The 19,941-nt window shown below is 41.7% G+C and overlaps 1 protein-coding gene across 7 annotated transcripts in view; it reads right to left on the bottom strand.

The window, feature by feature from the left end:
* The window catches only part of MTSS1 (MTSS I-BAR domain containing 1), a 174,911-nt gene that overhangs the window by 128,271 nt on the left and 26,699 nt on the right, over positions 1–19,941 (bottom strand). For all 7 annotated transcript variants that reach the window (XM_084619974.1, XM_084619977.1, XM_084619975.1 and 4 more), the window contains exon 3: positions 18,091–18,164. In XM_084619974.1, the coding sequence (XP_084476100.1) occupies positions 18,091–18,164 (74 nt within the window). The remainder of the gene's footprint in view (positions 1–18,090; positions 18,165–19,941) is intronic.

The raw sequence follows: 19,941 nt of genomic DNA, 5'->3' as shown, positions 1-19,941 counted from the left end.
TTAGGTCTGATGTACACCAGACAGAGGAACTGCCAGCACCTTTCTGATGCTGCTGGAATATTGTGTCCACATTTCAATGGTGTCCATAATTCAAGAAGGATGCTGGTAAATTGGAGAGGGTTCAGAGAAGAGCCATGAGAGTGATTAAAGGATTAGAAAACATGCCTTATAGTGATCGATTGAGCTCCTTGAGTCTATTTAAGCTTAACAAAAAGAAGGTTAAGGGGTGAGTTGATTACAGTGTATCAGTTTCTACACAGGGAACAAATATTTGATAATGGGCTCTTCAGTGTAGCAGAGAAAAGTATAACACAATCCAATGGCTGGAAGCTGAAGCTAGACAAATTCAAACGGGAAATAAGGCGTACCTTCTTAACAGTGAGAGTAATTAACCATTTACCAAGGATATAGTGGCTTCCCCATCTCTGGCTATTTTTAAATCAAGATTGGATGTTTTTCCATCTAAACAATCTGCTCTAAGAATTATTTTGGGGGAGTTCTATGGCTTGTGTGATTCAGGTCAGCCTAGATGATCGCAGTGATCCCTTCTGGCCTTTTAATCTATCAATCTAGAAAAAATACAGAGGGTATTACATTTTCAAACAAGCAAGAGGAGTTAAAAAAAAAAGATGATTATTTCAAAGGTATGGAGCATGAAGATTCAGGAGAAAGGGGAAACAATATTTTTCATATTGAAGGTTCTATTACAGCAGTCACCTGTCCTTCCTAGTCCACGTGGTATTCCCTGTCCCACCCAAGCATCTCGATCTTTCTCAAGTAAAGCAAGACCTGTCCTCCTCACTCTGGGCTGATCACTGGGAAATGTATAAGGATGTTTCCCACTTAGCACCGCAAAGAGTTCATCCACATGTTACTACAGATAGATATACAATGCAATGCCCCAAAAGGCATTCTACATTCCATGAAGTCAAAAGACAACAGTCCTTTTGATCCCAGATCTACCCATCTGAGTCACATAGGAATTAACTGACAATCATTAATATTTATGTCATACTGGGCCTTCTTTATGCCATCACTGTTTAGCACTCCCACTGAAGCCTGCCAAAGTAGAGGCCTAATTAATTGATAAGCCACGTCTAGAAAGCTTTCATTCAGACTAGAGATGCAGTCCCTTATGTTCCTGCCAAAACAATTCTACTCCCACTCTCCTGTCAGCATGATCAGGTCTAAAACTTATAAATAAAAAACAACATTAAAAGGTTTTCAGCCGAGTTAAAAGTAATTTGAGATTTCTCAAAAAAAATTCCAAGAAACCAGACTCCCTGTAGACTAGGTTTTTAAAAAAATGTCATTAATTAGAGATAACATCTTTAGTTGCTGAAATGAAATCTAAAAGAGTAAACGGGAGTACTAAACAGGACGTAAATTAAAGAACTGAAGTGTTCTTTACATTTATTGCATGGAAGTTTCAGTGTCTAAACATATTGTTTTCATTAGTATCTTGTAATAAAAACCTGGAATGAAAGGAACTAAGATAGTGAAGTGGAACATTAACAAGGCTTTCAAAGTTGTCTAGTTTTATACCTGCTTTACACTGCAAAATAGATTTGGCTATTGATCAGAAAGGTCTGCTCTACTAGGCATAACACCTGGGCTTGTTAGAGCTAAGACTTATTTGTGGCTAGCCCTAACCCCATTATCCAGAGCTAGAGCAATCAGGGTCCAAAACACCTTGCTTTTCACAAACGTGACCAACAACCGGACTATTTTGCAAATTGTATATTTATGGGTCATTAGTTTAATGCAAATATATTGACGATGCTGCTTCTTACCATAGGACGTTTGTGCTTCCAAAACAAGAAAGATACCAACAGGTGCAGATAAAGGATGGAAAACAGCACATAAAGCCTTTGTGAATAAAATGTGAGGTCTACCATTTGCTCAGTAGAGCTACGTGAACCAGGCATGAGAAGTCTGGCCAGAAATGGGGAACAATTACCAGTGTTTACCACCCACCTCACGCGCAAAAAATGTTAGAAAATCATATGTTCTCATTGTGTTCTCAGGAGTGGTAAAATTTACAAATAATTTAAATGAAGCAAAAGAACGTAGGGAGAGCTTTAAAGGTAAAGCAGAGCATGGTTGTTAGCCTTATGGGGCATTGATGGAAAAATCCCCAGTCCAACACAAATCAACCACTGCATCCTACAGGTGACTGAGGGGAAGGCACTGAGCATTTATAAAAAAAAAAATACTCTTTTATCCATCTCATTAATTAATCCACAACACCAAGTAAGAAAATACTCGCCTTTTTAACAGATGGAGGAAAATAAACTAAGTGACTTGCCCAGAGTTAATAGATTTTAAGGTCAGGAGGAACCACTCTAATAAGCTAGGTCAGAGAGAGAAAAAAATGTCAAAGATGGGATTAGAATTTAGAAGTTCCTGGCACCCAGCCTAGTGTTTAAACCAATCTGTTCACTCCGCTATCCAAGAGGAACCACAGACAGTCTTAGCTTGCCGAGCATTGAGTCATTTTGTTAGGCTGTTTCCCCTTTTGAGAAAGACCTGAAATACCCTTAACTAGAAATTACTGTGATTATATAAACGGACGTTCCACAGTCAGATACTGTTGGCATGCAATTTTTAAAAAAAAATTACCCACAAATCACACTTGAAACCTAAACGCAACATATCTCCTTAGCTAGGTTGTTGTCTGGCACACAACACACCTTTATGTGAAACAGCTAAGGAAAAGGTTCACATTTTCCTCATGTCCTTTCGACCTTTCCTCTTTGCAGCTCCTAGAAGCAATGAATCAAAGGTAAACTGAACTGACTTGCCCCATTTCATTTCCATGCAACTTAAAACCACAGCCTTAATATTTAATGTTTACTCCCATTGGTCATGGGAAAGCTTTTTACATGGGGAATGCACTTCATTTTAAAAAGGGAAACAGAGGAAATTATTGTAAAGAATGATGCTAATAGCACCTCCTTTCCTTATTTTCCACAACAGAGTTCCTAAAGTTTGGTGGCATTCTTTAAACAATAAAGCTACACTATCTAGGAACACCTGTAGGACCCATTTTGCAAGCCAAGCTTACCATTTTGGCAAGTGCAAACTATCTGCCAAGACTAACTCCTGGTGAATTACTAGAGGAAAGTATGAATTAGACAGGAACAAAAAAATTGCGGGTAGAACTGTTTACTGGATCTGCAAAACTGTGCACATAAAAACGGAGGCCTATTTTGAAAGTCAGGCTTGAATATTTCCCATATAAAAGGTGGCATTAAAAATTAGGTTTTGAAGCACTGGTTTGTTTTTTGATAGTGCACTCTGATCTGAATGCAATACTATATCAAACAGTCCACCTTATTGAGGTGAAAAAAGCAGTCATGTTTTCCTACTTTAACCTTAAGTAATCAGTCCTTCCACAAGCAAAGGAAATGCTAGATCTTCCTGCCAGCTCTGTCCAACATCCCACAGCGACACTCAGGACAGGCAGATACATTTTCTTAAAACACACACCCATTCAAGTTCTACTGTAAGGAAGTTTATGTACTCTAGTACCATGCTTGAACAGGCAGGCTTTGTTTCGACCAGGCAACAATTGCTTCGAAACATCACTCTTCTCTCAATTTTTCAGAGCAGGTTACTGTTCACTTATTCTGGGCATGAAATTTCAAGTCGTATTACAGTACATTTTTCTTCTGCACTTTCATCATTTACTCACAAAAAGGTCTTTGGCACCACCCTGCTTATTTAAAAAACCCTCCCTCCCTCCCATTTTGAAAAGTATGTTGCACTCACAAGCTGGCTGCCTCCCATGTGCCCACTTGTGGCCCTGGGTTACTTTGCAGGCAGTTTGCCTCTGTTTCCCCCATTTGAGGAGCTTCTTAAACTCCACACAGACCTTTCTTGTCCATTCACCACCCCTTCTCTGAGTTTATTCACATAAACAAAGCTCCAAGATACAATTAATCAGTTTTACTCTCTTGACAGGTCACTCCCAGGCTTTTTCTGTCTGTAGTCTCAGGAGGGAAACCCCATGCTCCAGGTGTTTCTGCTGGAGCCAATTCACCCTACTTCTAGGCCTTCCTGCCTGCAGCCTTTCCTGCTGTGGCAGGCCGTTTCCAGACCTTAACTGACTGAAGCCTCAGGTTTATGGCTCTAGCTTCCAAACCCCTAGGTAAGAGGGTGTTTCCTGCAAAAATCTCTCTTACTTCCTGCAGTTTCCTCCTTAACTATAGCTACCTCCTGCCCTTTATAGGGAAGTACCTAAACCAACCCAGATGTGCCTCTTTAGTAATCAGGGTTGGTTAAACCCAGGCCCTCCAGCCTTTTGGGGCAAGCCACCCTATTACAGGCTTTATCAATTAACCACCACAAACTTGTATGGTGCCCTTCTATCAAGTGGTCTGGAACGGGCATAGTATTACAGTATCTATTCAAAGACAGCTTTCATTTCCCCAACTGCAGGCTAAACTGCCGTTTGTTTAATCACTCTTACTCCTCACTCAGGCTCCTGGCTGCACAGCCACAGAAGTACATGTGAACTCTTTACCTCTGAACCAGCATGTCTGAAGCCCACACTTAGCTACTATTTGTCTAGCACAGTGGTTCTCAAACTTATGTGATTGGGCCCTCCTTCTCTGTGTCTCTAATTGTTTACGCTCCCCCCCACCCCACACACACACACACACACACACACACACACACAAGTGTACCCTCCAGTGTATCTACCTCTTCCCCCGGCTTAGTGTCATCTGCAAACTTGCTGAAGGTGCAATCCATCCCATCATCCAGATCATTAATGAAGATGTTAAACAAAACTGGCCCCAGAACTGACCCCTTGATTAACAAGGTTTCTCAGCAATATCAACCAACACAAACTGTTTAGTTCTGACAGTGCCACCTCTCAGAAGGAGGCAGTAACAAGTTACCTGGAAACATTTCACTGTTGTCCAAAAATACTCAGAATCATGACTGCACTAAACCAATGGCATCATGTGAACAGGCAGGTTAACATTTTGTTATGTTATGGATAACATAAGGTCAATTAAACAAAAAGAAGTATTTTTTCACACAATACACAGTTAATCTGTGGAACTCCTTGCCAGAGGATGTTGTGAAGGCCAAGACTATAACAGCGTTCAAAAAAGAATAGATAAGTTCATGGAGGATAGGTCCATCAATGGCTATTAGCCAGCAAGGGCAGGGATGGTGTGCCTAGCCTCTGTTTGCCAGAAGATGGGAATGGGTGACAGAGAATGGATCACTTGATGATTACCTATTCTGTTCGTTCCCTCTGGGGCACCCGGCATTGGCTACTGTCGGAAGACAGGACACTGGGCTAGATGGACTTTTGGCTAGATGGCCATTCTTATGAAATCTTATTCTAAAAAGAATGATTATCCATATTTTTATACTCATATATGTTCAACTGTCTTTCAATTATATATTAGAATACACATTCACACCTCAGACTATGTTGTTGATGCTACAAATTTGGCTGGCAATAAGACTGCTGACTTTAATTCCACATATCTGGGGAACTGTTCACAGTTCAGGTACCATTCTGCATTGGGTATGCCCACTTCTTTGAGGCATTCTTCCGACTGTATGAAATATTCTCTGCTCAGGGATTGTTACTCTACTGCAGTAGACTATTTTTATGTTGTATTCCCCTTCTCATGAAAATGGGGTTCTACTCTGAAAGATACAAAGATATCATGGGATTCCATCTTTATCTCTCAGACCACAACATAATAATTGTTCAAGAAGAACCAGGATATTTTCCAGACTACCAGCACCACAAAACCTGGATTGTAAAAGTCACCTTTTTTCTTGTCTCTTTTCATTCTGCTATGCAACCCCATTGTAACTTAAAACTGCACAGGTGTAAATGAAAGCCGAATCTGGCCCTGCAACTGGAACTTTGTTAACAATGCTATTCACTATGCCCAGCAAAACAGACTCCAGCTCAGTCTCAGTATGAGATAAACACTTTTGTGACAGCTGTTATCCTGTGGAGAAATAGCACCCATTCTTAGCCTTACATTTCACTTTGAGATGGGCTGAAGTGATGCCCAGAATATAAGAATATTCTGCCATCAATTCTCACTGTATTCTTCAATCCTTCAAATCTATGGCTCTTTTGGCAACATCAGAAACCTACACGCTGTCCACCCCTGAAGCTGGCATTCTACAGAATGCCCATTTTCAGATCGCAATACACATTTGAGGTGCATGCACTTCAGTTGCAGCAAGGAAAGCCACATTCCCTATCTTCTTGGTCGTAATCAAACATTTGCACAGGATTGCACGGAACTGTGAAATATGCTCCTATACAACTCCAAAGAAAAGCACCAGCCAGTTCCTTGATATTAGTTTCTATAGTAACCAGTCCCTAGGCCCAGATGCTCACAGTGGGGGATAATGCAGATTTCAATTTTACATAGCAGTAAATGCTTCAGAAAGACAGAGTTGCATAGTAATTGTAAGCACTGGCATAGCAAACAGACCCACCCCATACAATTATCCCATGATTCTGCTACACTGCAATACAGCAGAATGTTCCCCCACTCCCTGTTATTTTTCACATGGTTATCTGCAACCTGTGCTAGGGACGCTGCTGCAAAATGGCAGCATTTTTCACCAAGGTCCTAATGAGAATAAGGAACGTGCTCCCTCTCATGTATCAGACCTAGCAAGAGGATATCAAACAGTGCCAAATGCAATGAGATTTAACGGAGTGTAAGCCAACCATTCACTGAGATTGGGTCATTTCTGAACCAGAACTTGCCTGCTAAATGCCAAACGAAACAATCAGAACGGGTGGCGGGGGAAATCACTCACTACAGAAGTTTGCCCTTTTACACCCACTCTTCCTAGAAAAGAAGATAAGAGAGGTTCTAACACTGAATTGAAACAGCAGGACGATCACACTATTTAATTTTCACGCAGTTTTACAGGTTGGACTTCATTAAGCAAGGGAATGGAGAGGGAGAGAGGAGAACAGTAAGTCACTTGTCCTAGGTTGATACTAGTTTTCTAGTACAATCTGACAACCGAAAGGGCTCCCCTCCTAAGGAGCTCAGAATTCTGCATACAGAGGGTATTTCTACCCCAATATTGGCCAAACAAGACCAGAAAACTGTCTAAGGTCTAGCTCCAGGAGATGCCTCATTTTAAAACAAACTGACATTTGCACATAGCAACAGGGGCAAATAATTGAGCTAGCAACACCCAACAGCTCACAAGCAAACAGAAGGACAAGAAAATACAGGAAGCCGATCTATTTTAAGCAAGACCTCATTATTACCATACAAATGTATAACCTTCCTCTGAGCAGCAAGTATACAAATGCGGGATGAATCATATCACTAAGCAAACTGCCTGGCAATGAGAACAGCCCTAACTAGTTTGCTTGCGCGCACACGCACACACACACCCCCTGAAATTGCTGACACCTCTGCAGTAAGGGTGCATAAAAGGAATTGACATGGCAGAGTTTAGCCTCCAAGGAATAATTAAATCAACATCAGAAACAGTAGCTCAAGCATCCTTCTGAGAGACAGACGGTATATCACAGAGGGGGGAAAGCCTGGTAGACAATGCAAATGCCACTGGGTCTTTTGTTCAAGGATTAAACAGAGCTCCATTGTCCTGGATGTGCAATTCTCAATTCTAGACTTCCAAGACTTGTAATCTCACCTTTGCTTGTATCCTCTGTGTTGTCAGAAACAGAATTTTGTCTGAGGGGAAAACCTAAGAACAAACCTGTATTCCAGTCCAAAGGATGTATCTTTATAATGTGCAACAAATACACCGCTTTGCATCACTCAGAACTGATGTAAAGGAATGAAAAGGGGGCTAATGGCTTAAAGTAGTGATAACAGGACATATTCCTGTGTCAGTGGTCTGAATCCTGCCTGGGTTGATACACAGCTACATGAAGTTACCAGCACAGAGATGTGGTGTGAGTTGCAGGAAGCAAGTTGACATTGTTAATTTGACTTCTCATGGGCACATTCCCCTGTTCACTAAAGCTACCATCACAGTGGTCATTCTGAATCTCAGCAGAGCATATGCAATAAGACAGCCGTGGCTGGCTGATGCCAGCTGACTCGAGGTCGCAGGGCTTGGGCTAAGGGGCTGTTTAACTGCAGTGTAGAGGTTCAGGCTAGAGCCACAGCCTGGGCTTTGGGACCCTCCCACCTCTCAAGGTCCTAGAGTCTGGGCTGTGGCCCAAGCCCAAACCTCTACATTGCAATTAAACTGCCCCTTTAGCCTGAGCCCTGAGAGCCCAAGTCACCTGGTACAGGCCAGCCACAGGTGTTCATCTGCAGTGTAGACATACCCAGAGAGGCCAAGGAGTGAACTGGCACGTAGAGAATCAGCTGCCTTTTGTCTCAAGAGGTGGCCTCAGAAGGCTTCGGGTGGGATTTGGAAAGGCAGTTGGGCAAGCATACAGTACTTTTATTTGGGCAACATCTCCAGGGCCACCAGCATGAACCTATCTCGAGAAATTCATGGCGGATGGGTCCATCAGTAGCTATTAGCCAGGATGGGCAGGGATGGTGTCCCTAGCCACTGTTTTCCAGAAGCTGGGAATGGGTGACAGTGGATGGATCACTTGATGATTACCTGTTCTGTTCATTCCCTCTGGGGCACCTGACATTGGCCACTGTCAGAAGACAGGATACTGGGCTAGATGGACCTTTGGTCTGATCCAGTATGACCTTCCTTATGTACTTTAAGTAAAGGACGAGCAACTCAATTCTAACTTAATGACCTTATACTTATTTTTCCTATAGATGCCTAATGATGAATAGATTAAAATAGAACAAATATTGGTAAACTACAATGGAAACATCTCTTTGGCAACTGTTGCTAACTAACAGATTCACAGAGCAGAAAAAAAAGCTCTTTTGTTGTGGTTACTACAGAAATATGGTTATGCACCGACTACAGGACCAGTTTATCACATCATGACTGAATCAGACTGAAAGGGGATCTCCAACCATAGGAAGATGAGCTATATTGACAAGCAACCACCAACTAAAACCTCAGCCGCCACTGTTTTAAAAGTCATTCTCTCTCTCTCACTCTCTCCCGCCAGAAAATTAGTGAAATGAAATAATCCTTACACAGCTTGTGGTTTACACTCATCTTCACAGTTCCCCAAGAAACTGGATTTTTGAAGGTTTTAAAATTCCAATCCCATCCCTTTAACACTTGTAACTCAAGACCAATTCCAAAAACAGGCATTTCATTCCCAGTCCTGCAAGGAACACCACGTGGGCAGACACCTACACAGCGTCAAATAAAAGGCACCATATGGACATAGGGGTCGGTCCGTAGGGCCTTAGATACTACAGTGCTAAGAAATACTAAGTCAGAAAGAAAACTGCTGTTATTGATTAAATAGCAATGCATACCTAATGCTCACTCTTCCTCTACCCCCACAACCTCCCCCAACAAGGTTTCTGACTCAATGTTTCTGAATAGATTTGCATTTTTAATCAGAAAGGGGTGTCAAGCTCTTCCTTACTATACACGTGCCCTTTTCTTATTTGCACTCCCTCCCAAACATTGGTGTGGTGGTGGGTGGTTGTTGGGGTTTTTTTGTTTTTTAAAGAAACCCTTGCAATTAAATTTGCTCATTTCTGCTGCCTGAATACAAATCGCTGCAGCAGCCTAATCCATCTCCTAACTGCATTTCAATCTCTTTACAAAAGACAGACGGCTTCATAAAAAAACGCTTCAACTTAGGGAAAGAGACATCATTGGCTATTTATACACCATATTGCACAAAGCACCGTGGACTAGGTGGCCATGTAGGTTGCCATAGCGATTATTTTATCTATCAAACTGGAAATTTCCCCTCAGTGTGAAGTACAAGGCAGCACTAATTTTGATTACATGAATCCTGAGCTAGCTTCAGACTTGACCTTAAGGAAAAACACACACACACACACACACACACAAATCTAGCTAGAAACAACAACAAAATATAAGAAAATAGCCTTAAATCTCTTGCATTTATGCATTTAAGATTAAACAACATCTAAAAAGACAAGACTCAGGTCTCATTCCATTCTGACCCCTTCTACCGAGTACCACAGAACTCTCAAGGTCGGTATGCAGCTCAGTGACCTTCACACTGCACTCTATGCGCAAGGAGATAGAGATGAGAAAACATGGCTAACCCTACTGGTCTTCAACTATGTACTTCCCAGATTCTGCGGATTTAATATTAAAAAGTTAGATAATAGTTTTAAACCTGTTATGCATTAATTGATATTACAAAACACAGATTGTATGTTAATATGTGTTCAAGCAATTTAAAAACTACCTGCAAAGGATTTTAAATTGCTTCTTTATTGCACGTACTGGTAGCATGAAAGGTTTATTTAAATATTGCTTTTTCTCCTGCTTGATTTACACCTTACAAGTATCATGTGTGGAAAGTCTGATCATCCCTGGGTTTTATTTGGGAGGACCAGTGGAAGGACAGAGATGTTTATTGTAAGTCCTTTGGCCCTTAATTGAACAAAGGTTTCCTTTATTCTAATATCACTGAAGTTAAACAGCTGTTCATGAAAAAAATAGTTTCTTAGTGACTAAATTCCCTTCCCCTCATCAGCTCCACTTTTACTCCCATGCTTCTTGTGAGGTCATCGTTTATACAAGTTCACCTGTCAATGGAGACTGCCATAGAGCCGAACAAAAAACAGGGACAAGTTTTGGGGGGAAATTACGTTTCTTTTCTGCACCCATCTCTACAGCTGGTTCAAAGTTCAACTTTGAAGGGGTTTTTTTGGACAGAAAAGGGACACTTCTTTCAATATTTCCCATGCTATTCAGCTGTACGGTCAAGAATTCTGTCCTGCGAACACAATTTACCGTCATTTTTTTTAAGTCAAACACCAGTTTAGAAGAATTAAAATATTTATTCAGGAGACCTGGCTTCTATTCCCTGCTCTGCTAGTGATTTGCTGTGTGGCCTTGGGCAAATCACTTCCCCTCGGTTTTTCCCCACATACCACTTATCTTGTTTAGTTAGATCGCAAAATCTTTGGGGCAAGGACCATCTCACTTCATGTTTACACAGTGCCTGGCACAGTGGGGCCTCCAGGCACTACTGAAATACAAATAAATAATTCATTTTCACAAGACAGGATGGCAGAGACTCATCTTCTGCCCACAGCCCTCAGTCGCCTTTCCCCAGCCTGGGAACACCATGGGTGCGTCTACGGGTGCGTTATAGCAAAGGTGTGATTTAATCTAGTTATCATGGTTAATAATAGCAGCATAGATGCTTCACAAAATTCGGCACTGGCTAGCAACTAGAGTATGCACCCTGTGCCCCGGGAGTATGTCTACATTGCAGCTGGAAGCATGTCTCCCAGCCCAGTCAGACTTGAATTAGTGCACTAAAAACAGCATTGTGGACATAGTAGCATGGGCAGAGGCACAGGCTAGCCACCTGAGCTCTGACCTAGGGAGTAGGTGAGCTTGCACTTGGGCATCTAACACATGCTGCCATCCAGCCACAACATCCACACTGCTATTTTTAGCATGCTAGCTTGAGCGGAGCTCATGTGTGTCTGTCTACCTGGGCTGAGAGGCACGCTCTCAGCTACAGCGTAGACAGAAGCACCAGTTTTGGCTGCTCTCTAATGTGCTATCTTGGCTATTCCTCCAGGGCCTTGACATCCTCTAACCCCAAGTCCTAACCTACCGTCAGGAAACCATTTCCGACACACATTTCACTAGCACTCTAATGTGCAGATCATCTTTCGCTCCTCATGGACTGCTGTAGAATGAAGGGGATTGAGAGCATAAACAGCACGGACATCTTAAAGTATACTGCACTGTACATGGGAAGGGAAGGCGTATCCCTTGCAGGACATGTCAAGCCCCCGAGTTGCATCATCACACACTGAATCAGACTGTCCACAGAAAAGCTCTCTGAGTTACTGTATAATTAAACCATTCTGAGGCACACTTATCTACCAATAGCAAATACTCCTGCTATGTGTATTAAAAACCACTTCAATACGGGGGAGGGGGGGGGAAGCTAAATGCGTAGTGGATACTGAAGGACTCATTAACAATCGTACTTTGAAGATCAATTGTTAGCTCCCGCATAATCACAAAGCTTTCAATTTCTCTTCCCATAAGTCTTCTAAATTTACACCTGTGAAAACGAAGGAGACGGTGGGGAGACATTGCCACTTAATATATTCAGGCTCTCCTATGAATATTCAATAAAGCAGATTTAAAGGATAACATCAGTATTAACTCTGAAGCTTTAAGACATTAGGCGAATGTCACTATTCCTCTCCACCCTACATATTCAAGTTTTTAAATCCAGTGCCAGTCCGGAAGGACATCAAAATACAGTGAAGGCAAAGAGAAAATTAGTGTAGGTACAAAGCGAAGAAATCAACTTACCCACATGCTAAAACTGCACAAAAAACAAATTTATATTACATTTTCAAACTACAGTAATTTGAACATATTGGGATTCTCTTGTTATAAGAAAACATAGCAGGACCACGTCAACTTAATTTAAGGCCAACATTTATAGAAGGCTGGGTTAGAGGAGAGGCTTTAGGATTTTAAGACTCTAAAAATGACCATTACCCCTTCAATGGTTTGAACTAAGATGCAATAACATTGCACTAACTTATGAAAATGAGAAAATGACTAGACCAATCTAGTCTTTTTCCATCCTCAGCAAAATGCAAACTGAGCCAATAATAATTAAAATAATAATAACGCCTAAAAATGCACTTATGTAGTGTTTTGCATGAGTAGATCTCAAAGCGCTTCACCATCTTTTAATGCATTTATCCTCAACGCCCATCGTGAGGTAGGGCAGTGCTAGTATCTCCAGTTTAAAGATGGGGAACTGCAGCACAGAGGAGCTAAATGACTTGCCCAAGGTCACACGGAAACTTTGTGGCAGAACCCGGTGAAAGATATTGTTCTTTATAAATCAAAAAATTCTAAATGGGTCTGAGGTAATTTTTCTGCAAAAAAAGTTTTAAATGATGGGGGTTTAAAAAAAATAAAAATACTTACACCATCATACAGACCTCGGTTCAGCAAAGTATTGAAACTTATGCCTAACTGGCAAAAGCCATCTAGTGGAAAGGGTTGATGGGGGCAGAAAGAGTATTTTGGAGAATTGGGAGGAAAAATGGCTTCTCAGGGTGGGGGGTTGTTTTGTTTTATTAATCTTTTGCTGGCCAAGGTAAACTGATCTCCATTTGCAGCCAATAATATCTCTACCATGGACTTCAACAGGAACAGTTACACCAACGTTGAGCGCTTCTGAAAATCCCATCCTTAATGCCAGGGGCTAATGCAATTTAATGTATTAGTATTTACTGTTATTTTATTGCACATTTAATAATTCTAAGGGCATTTGGTGCTTGTTTTTTAAATTGAGACATAAAATAACTCTCACCCAATGAGTAACTTCACTGTAGTCAGTGGGACAACTCACATGCTTTATGTTAGGCATGAGCTCAGGCACCTTGCTGAACTGGGGCCATAGATTTTACACATGAACTAATCCTCCCATGAACTCTGGATAAGAATTATCTTCTGGTATGGAGCGGGAGGAGAGAGGAGGAGAAGTACAGGGCCTGGTCCTGGGAGTTTCTAAACACAGTCCACTTCCAATGAAGTCAGTAGGAGTTGGGGGCACTCAGCACATATCCCAAGATGGCCCCACAGCAGGTGTATCTAGACTAGAATAAAAGGTGGATATTTAAAAATGCAGAGTGAACCAATTTAGCCAGCATCCTTTAAATATACCTTTTATCCTAGTCTACGCAAGCCCCACAACCTGAGGAAGGCCAGCTCTGAAATGGATACAGTGCAGAACTCAGACTCACATGTACTTGGCTCCCTGCCCGCGGTCAATCCACCAGACCACACTGTCTCCTTAAAGCGAGATAAATCCTCCAATACAACACAGTGTTTTACTACTGGAGCTCACATGCTTTTATAACAAATTCTGTATCCGGAATATAAATATAACGAATACAGGCAACACACCACTTTTACTGCATCTGTTAGATGGACAATGTTCTTTCATTAGTCGACTCATTTAACAGCTCTTCTTATTAAAGAATCAGACTGGAAATAAGAAGTGGTAGGACTTATCCTCCACTCACAATCCTGGAACAGCTGAATGTTTCTGCTCACACACATCAGAAGTAAGCATCATCAATATTAAAATCCTTCAGAGTTAGCCCCCCACCTTGAAATGAACAGAGCAGCTCATACCACTCTGAGCTATTGTTTCTATATACCAGCTCAGTACAACAATGCATTGCGTCACACTGAGGGGGTCTTTGCTACCCTCAAAGGTAGCATGTGCAGAATGATGGCATGGCGCAGCACAGCATAGCGTACTGCACACTCCGCCCTGTGATTCTATTGTTTTACACTCTCCCCTTAGAGCTTTCCGCCTCAAAGACTTCAATCCCAACACAAATATAAAAACTGTGCAACAAGCAAAACCTGCAAAGTTAAAGTCAAGAGGAGGCAAATGACCAAGGGAGACCAGCAGTTCTCAAACTGTAGGTCACGACCACAAACAGGGTCACCACCCCATTTTAATGGTGTCGCCAGGGCTGGCATTAGACTTGCTGGGGTCCGGGGCCAAAGCCAAAAGTCAGAGTCCCATTGTCCAGGGCTGAAGCCGAAGCCCAACGGCTTCAGCCCTGGGAGACAGGGCTCAAGCTTCAGCTTCGGGCAGTGGGGCTCAGGTTACAGGCCTCCAGCCCGGGGCTGAAACCCTTGGGTTTCAGCTTTTCCCCCTCCTCCCTCCCACCCAGGGTGGTGGGACTCGGGCTTTGGCCCCCACTCCCCACCCAGGGTGACAGGGGTTGGGCAGGCTCAGGCTTCAGTCTCCCTTCCTGGGGTTGTGTAGTAATTTTTGTTGTCAGAAGTGGGTCACAATTCAACGAAGTTTGAGAACCGGTGAGATAGGTAGATAGGAAGGGAACAGCCAGCACTTCAGAGTGGCAGACCTCAAGTATCATGTAGAGGTTAGTGCCAGCTAGAAAAGCCTGGCTTCAGTGTTGTACTTCATAGAAATGAAACGAGAAGCTACGTACAAGCCCACCATCCTCAGGTATCTGCAAAGGTATTAGGTTTTCCCCTGTATACATGGGTATGTATAGTTGTAAATATTTATATATTATATACATAGACAGTATTTTCTCCCTCTGAAGCAAATGCTGATGCAAGCAGATTGACAAGTACTTAGAGAGGGTTACTGCTGACTGACTGTGATAAAATGCTTTCATCAGCTAGAATGCTGGGCCTTAAAATAACACACCACTTCCAGTAAAACAGTAAGCAATTACAAATAAAAAAACAGCACACAGCTTTACAACAATTTAATCACACTACTTCACATTAGGGAATAACACTATCTCTCTGAAATAGGCGGTGGATCAGCATTTTTACTTAAAGTTATCAAAGAAATACTTCTTCATACAATGACAATGTATACCTATAATTCACAGCATGCAAAGTTGCTAAACCTTCTGTGTAGTGGTACACAGGACACGCATGTATATCCTGCTTGTAGTTTACCCTCAAACATTTGCATATATATTAAAAACATTGTATATACTCTCTGCACAAATACTTAAAACACAAAAGCAAACTTTGCTAATTTCAGTTAATGTAAACAAACATGGGACAAAACTGTTTTAAAAACCACCCTTGGTTTTGCAGCATTAGGTGTAATCTATACCAACAGCAACCACCACAGGTCAAAGAAATACACCATTTATAAAGGATAAAATACACAGAAACAAAACAAATGACAACATTTAGTACAGTATTGTCTTCAGTCCTACATATCTAATTAACAACTCCTCAAGGGGCAAAACCACAGGCAAGAAAAGAATCTCCACATCACAAAAGGGAAGGGGGGGTGGAAATCAGTTGTTTTAAGCCAGATTTCACTTAAGCTACTACTTTTATGAAGATGCTGGATGAAATCCTGACCCCAGTGAAGTCACAGGAGTTTTACTATTGACTTCAATGGGACCGGGATTTCATCCAGTCTACAACAAAAGATATTAGGATTCACATTAGCTGAAGAACCTCAAGGAGGTTTCTTCTTGGGTACAATGCAAGGTGCTAATTCTTAACAACACATAGGGGGAAATGGAAGAGCCACTAGCCTGAAATTTCAATTATTTGGTCAGAATGTCAGTTTCTAAAAATATGTCAAAATTCCCTTCTATCATTTCAATTGGGAGAAGTAAGGGAGGAAGAACAGTGGGGGTTATACAAATTTCACTGGACTGAATTTACAGAGCTTCTTTTCTGAAGAAAAGGAGTACTTGTGGCACCTTAGAGACTAACCAATTTATTTGAGCATGAGTTTTCGTGAGCTACAGCTCACTTCAATTTAGTCTCTAAGGTGCCACAAGTACTCCTTTTCTTTTTGCGAATACAGACTAACACGGCTGTTACTCTGAAACCTATCTTTTCTGAAGGACGTAGTCTGGAAAGATGCAATGCATGCTGGATATAGTCCAAATACATCAAAATACATGGAACAGAAGGGATAAAATATCCCCCAATAATTTGCATAGATCCACATTATTTAATTTTTTGGTCATTCAAGAATTCAAAACACTTGTAAAAAGAATGTTTTAATGATCTTTAAGCGCTTTTAGTTACCCAGCACTGAAGCAGAGCTCAGCCAAGCCTGACCTTTTGGAGGGGTGTTTCAGACTCCAAACCCAAAATTTTTCATCTTGGGTCCCTGTGACAGTCTCATCTCTAGATTTGTCCCTTTCGTGCAATGTACACAGGAAGCCAAGTCTGTCAGTCATGGTTTGATGTCTAACATGTATGAGCTGGCATTTTTTAACGTATGTATTAATATCACCAATAGTAGATAAAAAAATTCCTTCAGATAAGCTTAGCAGAATGCAATTAGCAGCTTTTAAAAACAAATATCTGGTTCCTCAAAGTTGTCACAGTGCCCTTATTTAACTCTTGTTCCAGCTGCTACTACTGCTCTCAGAAGGAAAAGTGTGGCTTAGATAGTTAGCACATTGCTAATTAAACGTCACACTTTTCAACATTAGGGATGCAGTATTACTCAGAGATAGAAACTAGCAAGGATTTATTTTGGGGGTGGGGGGGGGGGACACCACCCAAAAACCCAAAGCTAGAAACTACTGAAAACAACTTGATGAACAGTTGTACATTCACTTTGGAATAGCTCTTTAATAACAGAGCCCTGCTGGACTCGCCAGCCCAGCCTCTGCAGAGACATCAGAACTCTTATTGCCTGGGTCAGTGGTCATCTGGCACACCACAGAAAAGCAGCCTTTTGCTCCCCGCTCACCTAGGGGTCTGGCAGGATTGTCAGTTGCACTGTTTCTACTGGTCTATTCACGGACAAACTTGCAGTCAGTCACCCATATGAACCTGAACATCCCTCATTTCCTGCTAGAGGCCAGGAGAACTAGTTTGGCCATTAATTAGCAGATTAAGGAAAAATTATAGGGTATGGAAAGGTGGGGACGATAGAGGAAGATTCCTCTAAAATGAAGGTGCAGGCAACTGCCTCAGATATCCAGGGACCGAGGCTTAAAAAGCAATTAAAAAAAACTACAGACCAGATCCTCAGTTGGTGCAAGTCAGCACAGCATTATGGTCTTCAATGAACCTACACTGATTGACGCCAGCTGAGGAGCTGGCTTTACATCTCTTTTAAACTTATTTATGGGATAAAGTGTCAGAGTGAGAACAGATACAGATTTCAATAAATCTACAGTTAAAATATTCTTCCTGAGCATGTAATTCGGAGGGCAATTAAGAAATATTCAAAACGATTTATGTCAAACAAATCTAAATTATGGGTCTCCATCATTTTTCCACAAATCTTTCAAACCATCTCATATTCTCCATATTCAAAGTAAGAGCTCATCAAACAGAGGTCTACCAGATCTGCCTGTCAGTGGTAACAAGTAAGGCTTTTTTATTATTATTACTACCACAAATGATATAAGCTGGACACAGCATTCTGCTAAACTAAATATTGACACATCTGCTTACCACGTGTGTTAGTAGCCATGTCAGCCACTTTCTGAAAGGCATCCAAAAAGGCAGCAGCTGCTACTACTGTAGTCCTGAAATGCATACAGAAAAACAAAACATTAGCTGTGTCTCATTGCTGCCCGTTTAATTATTGTCAAAAATGTTTAGGCTTATTAAGAAACTAGTGGGAACTTGCAGGGGCAACAATATAACAAATCCCCCTCTATTTTGTGTTTGAATTTAGCCCTCTTCTGCCTTCATTTCTTAATCTCTTCCTTGCTTTGTGCTGGTACTATGGACATGCTAATGCTGTACTGTGAATTGCACAGGACAGGTGTTATTTCAAAAGGATGCAGTCAGCCCCTTATAGCGGATTTTATCTGATGAATCAATATTAAAGCAATCAAACATGAAAAAGAATCTAAACAAATTAAAGCCACTATTATTTTTGGGAGGCACCTGTATGCTTCAGGATACATCCCCAGATAAGGGAGAAGTAAGTTCTCTGCAGTCCCAGTCAAATCCCTATCCTAAGCACATCATTTGAGTTCTCACTTGAAGTGTACCTGCCTCCCTGATAATTGTGAGAGCACAAATGGGTACTTTCCAAGAGATCCGTTGATCCTGTTTGGGAGTTTTGGGACCAGTGGGAAAAGGAGAATATTCACTACCCAGAGAGTTCTCTCTGTTCTACAGTTACACCAGGGCAGAACAAATGATTATGTCATTCTCCTCTTTACAGGCAGGTCACCTTCAGTCTTCGTTGCCGAGCCAGCTAGACCCACCTCCACCTTTGCCTCTAGAGGAGCTAAACCAAATGTCTTATAAATGTCTTATATATAAACATGTACAACAACAAAATTGCACCTGCTGACTAATCGTGCGCGCCTGTGCAAGCAGAACCAGGGCAAAGAAAGGAGTTACAAGTAAGAAGTCTCTTCTGTACCGGAGGCAGACTCACCACAAGGAGGAGACAAACACACACCCCAAGAGGCAGAAGAGACTAGATGGCAAAGGCAGACGAGCCACCTGAAGAAAATTCCATCAGAACTAATGCACAAGATACAGAATACCTTCCCCCCGATAACCCCCCACATCCTTGACAGAGGGCAGGCCCACCAAGCTATGAGGAATGCATTATCCATAGGCAGCATCTGAGGATGAAAGCATAGAGGCAGTATGTTGAGAACACTTCTGCAGGGACCACCAAGTGGGAGATTTGCACTTCTTCAGCTACAGCTGCTCACCTGCTCTGCCTAGGAAGTGAACTGGATAGGCCTTTAAGGTTCAAAGGGCAAGGAAGGCCTGCTAATTGCATAATTCAGATAAACAGTTTTATCAATTTAGATAGCCAATCTAGCCGCTGGCATCCAGTGATTCTTACCCTCAGAATGGACAAACAGATTCCAATTTTCTAAATAAGCAGGTCTTGAGGGCCCTACACATCGCAGCTTTGTGCCAGAGCTTTTCTTTTTCTCTCTTACAGTCTGGGTATCCTGATTTAAATGAAATTAGGACAGGACTTTAGGGATTAAATGAGAACAGTGGCACAGCAATACTTAGTCCTCATGGACAATGAGGTACAGAGAAACATAGGCGAATATAGTGAATTCCCTCCTGCCCACAACAGTTGGAGAGATCATTCCAAATGAGTCCCAAACAATCAAGATTTCCTTAAAGAGATCTGAGACAAAGTAAAATTTATGGAAGTCTCCTCATTGTGGCCTAAAGGCAAAAGTCCATCTAAGCCACACCCCGCCGAACCAAAAACATGAGCAGAAAGCTGCAGGGAAGCTTGTCCGCAGTCAGAATTGTAGATAAAGAATGGTTTTCCTGGGAGAGCTGGAACTGGACTACTTGGATTTTATC

This window comes from Lepidochelys olivacea (genome assembly GCF_965140295.1).
Source record: "Lepidochelys olivacea isolate rLepOli2 genome assembly, chromosome: 2".
NCBI lineage: Eukaryota > Metazoa > Chordata > Testudines > Cheloniidae > Lepidochelys > Lepidochelys olivacea.
The sequence above is the reverse complement of the archived record's forward strand: the minus strand, read 5'-3'. Positions and strand labels throughout refer to the sequence as shown.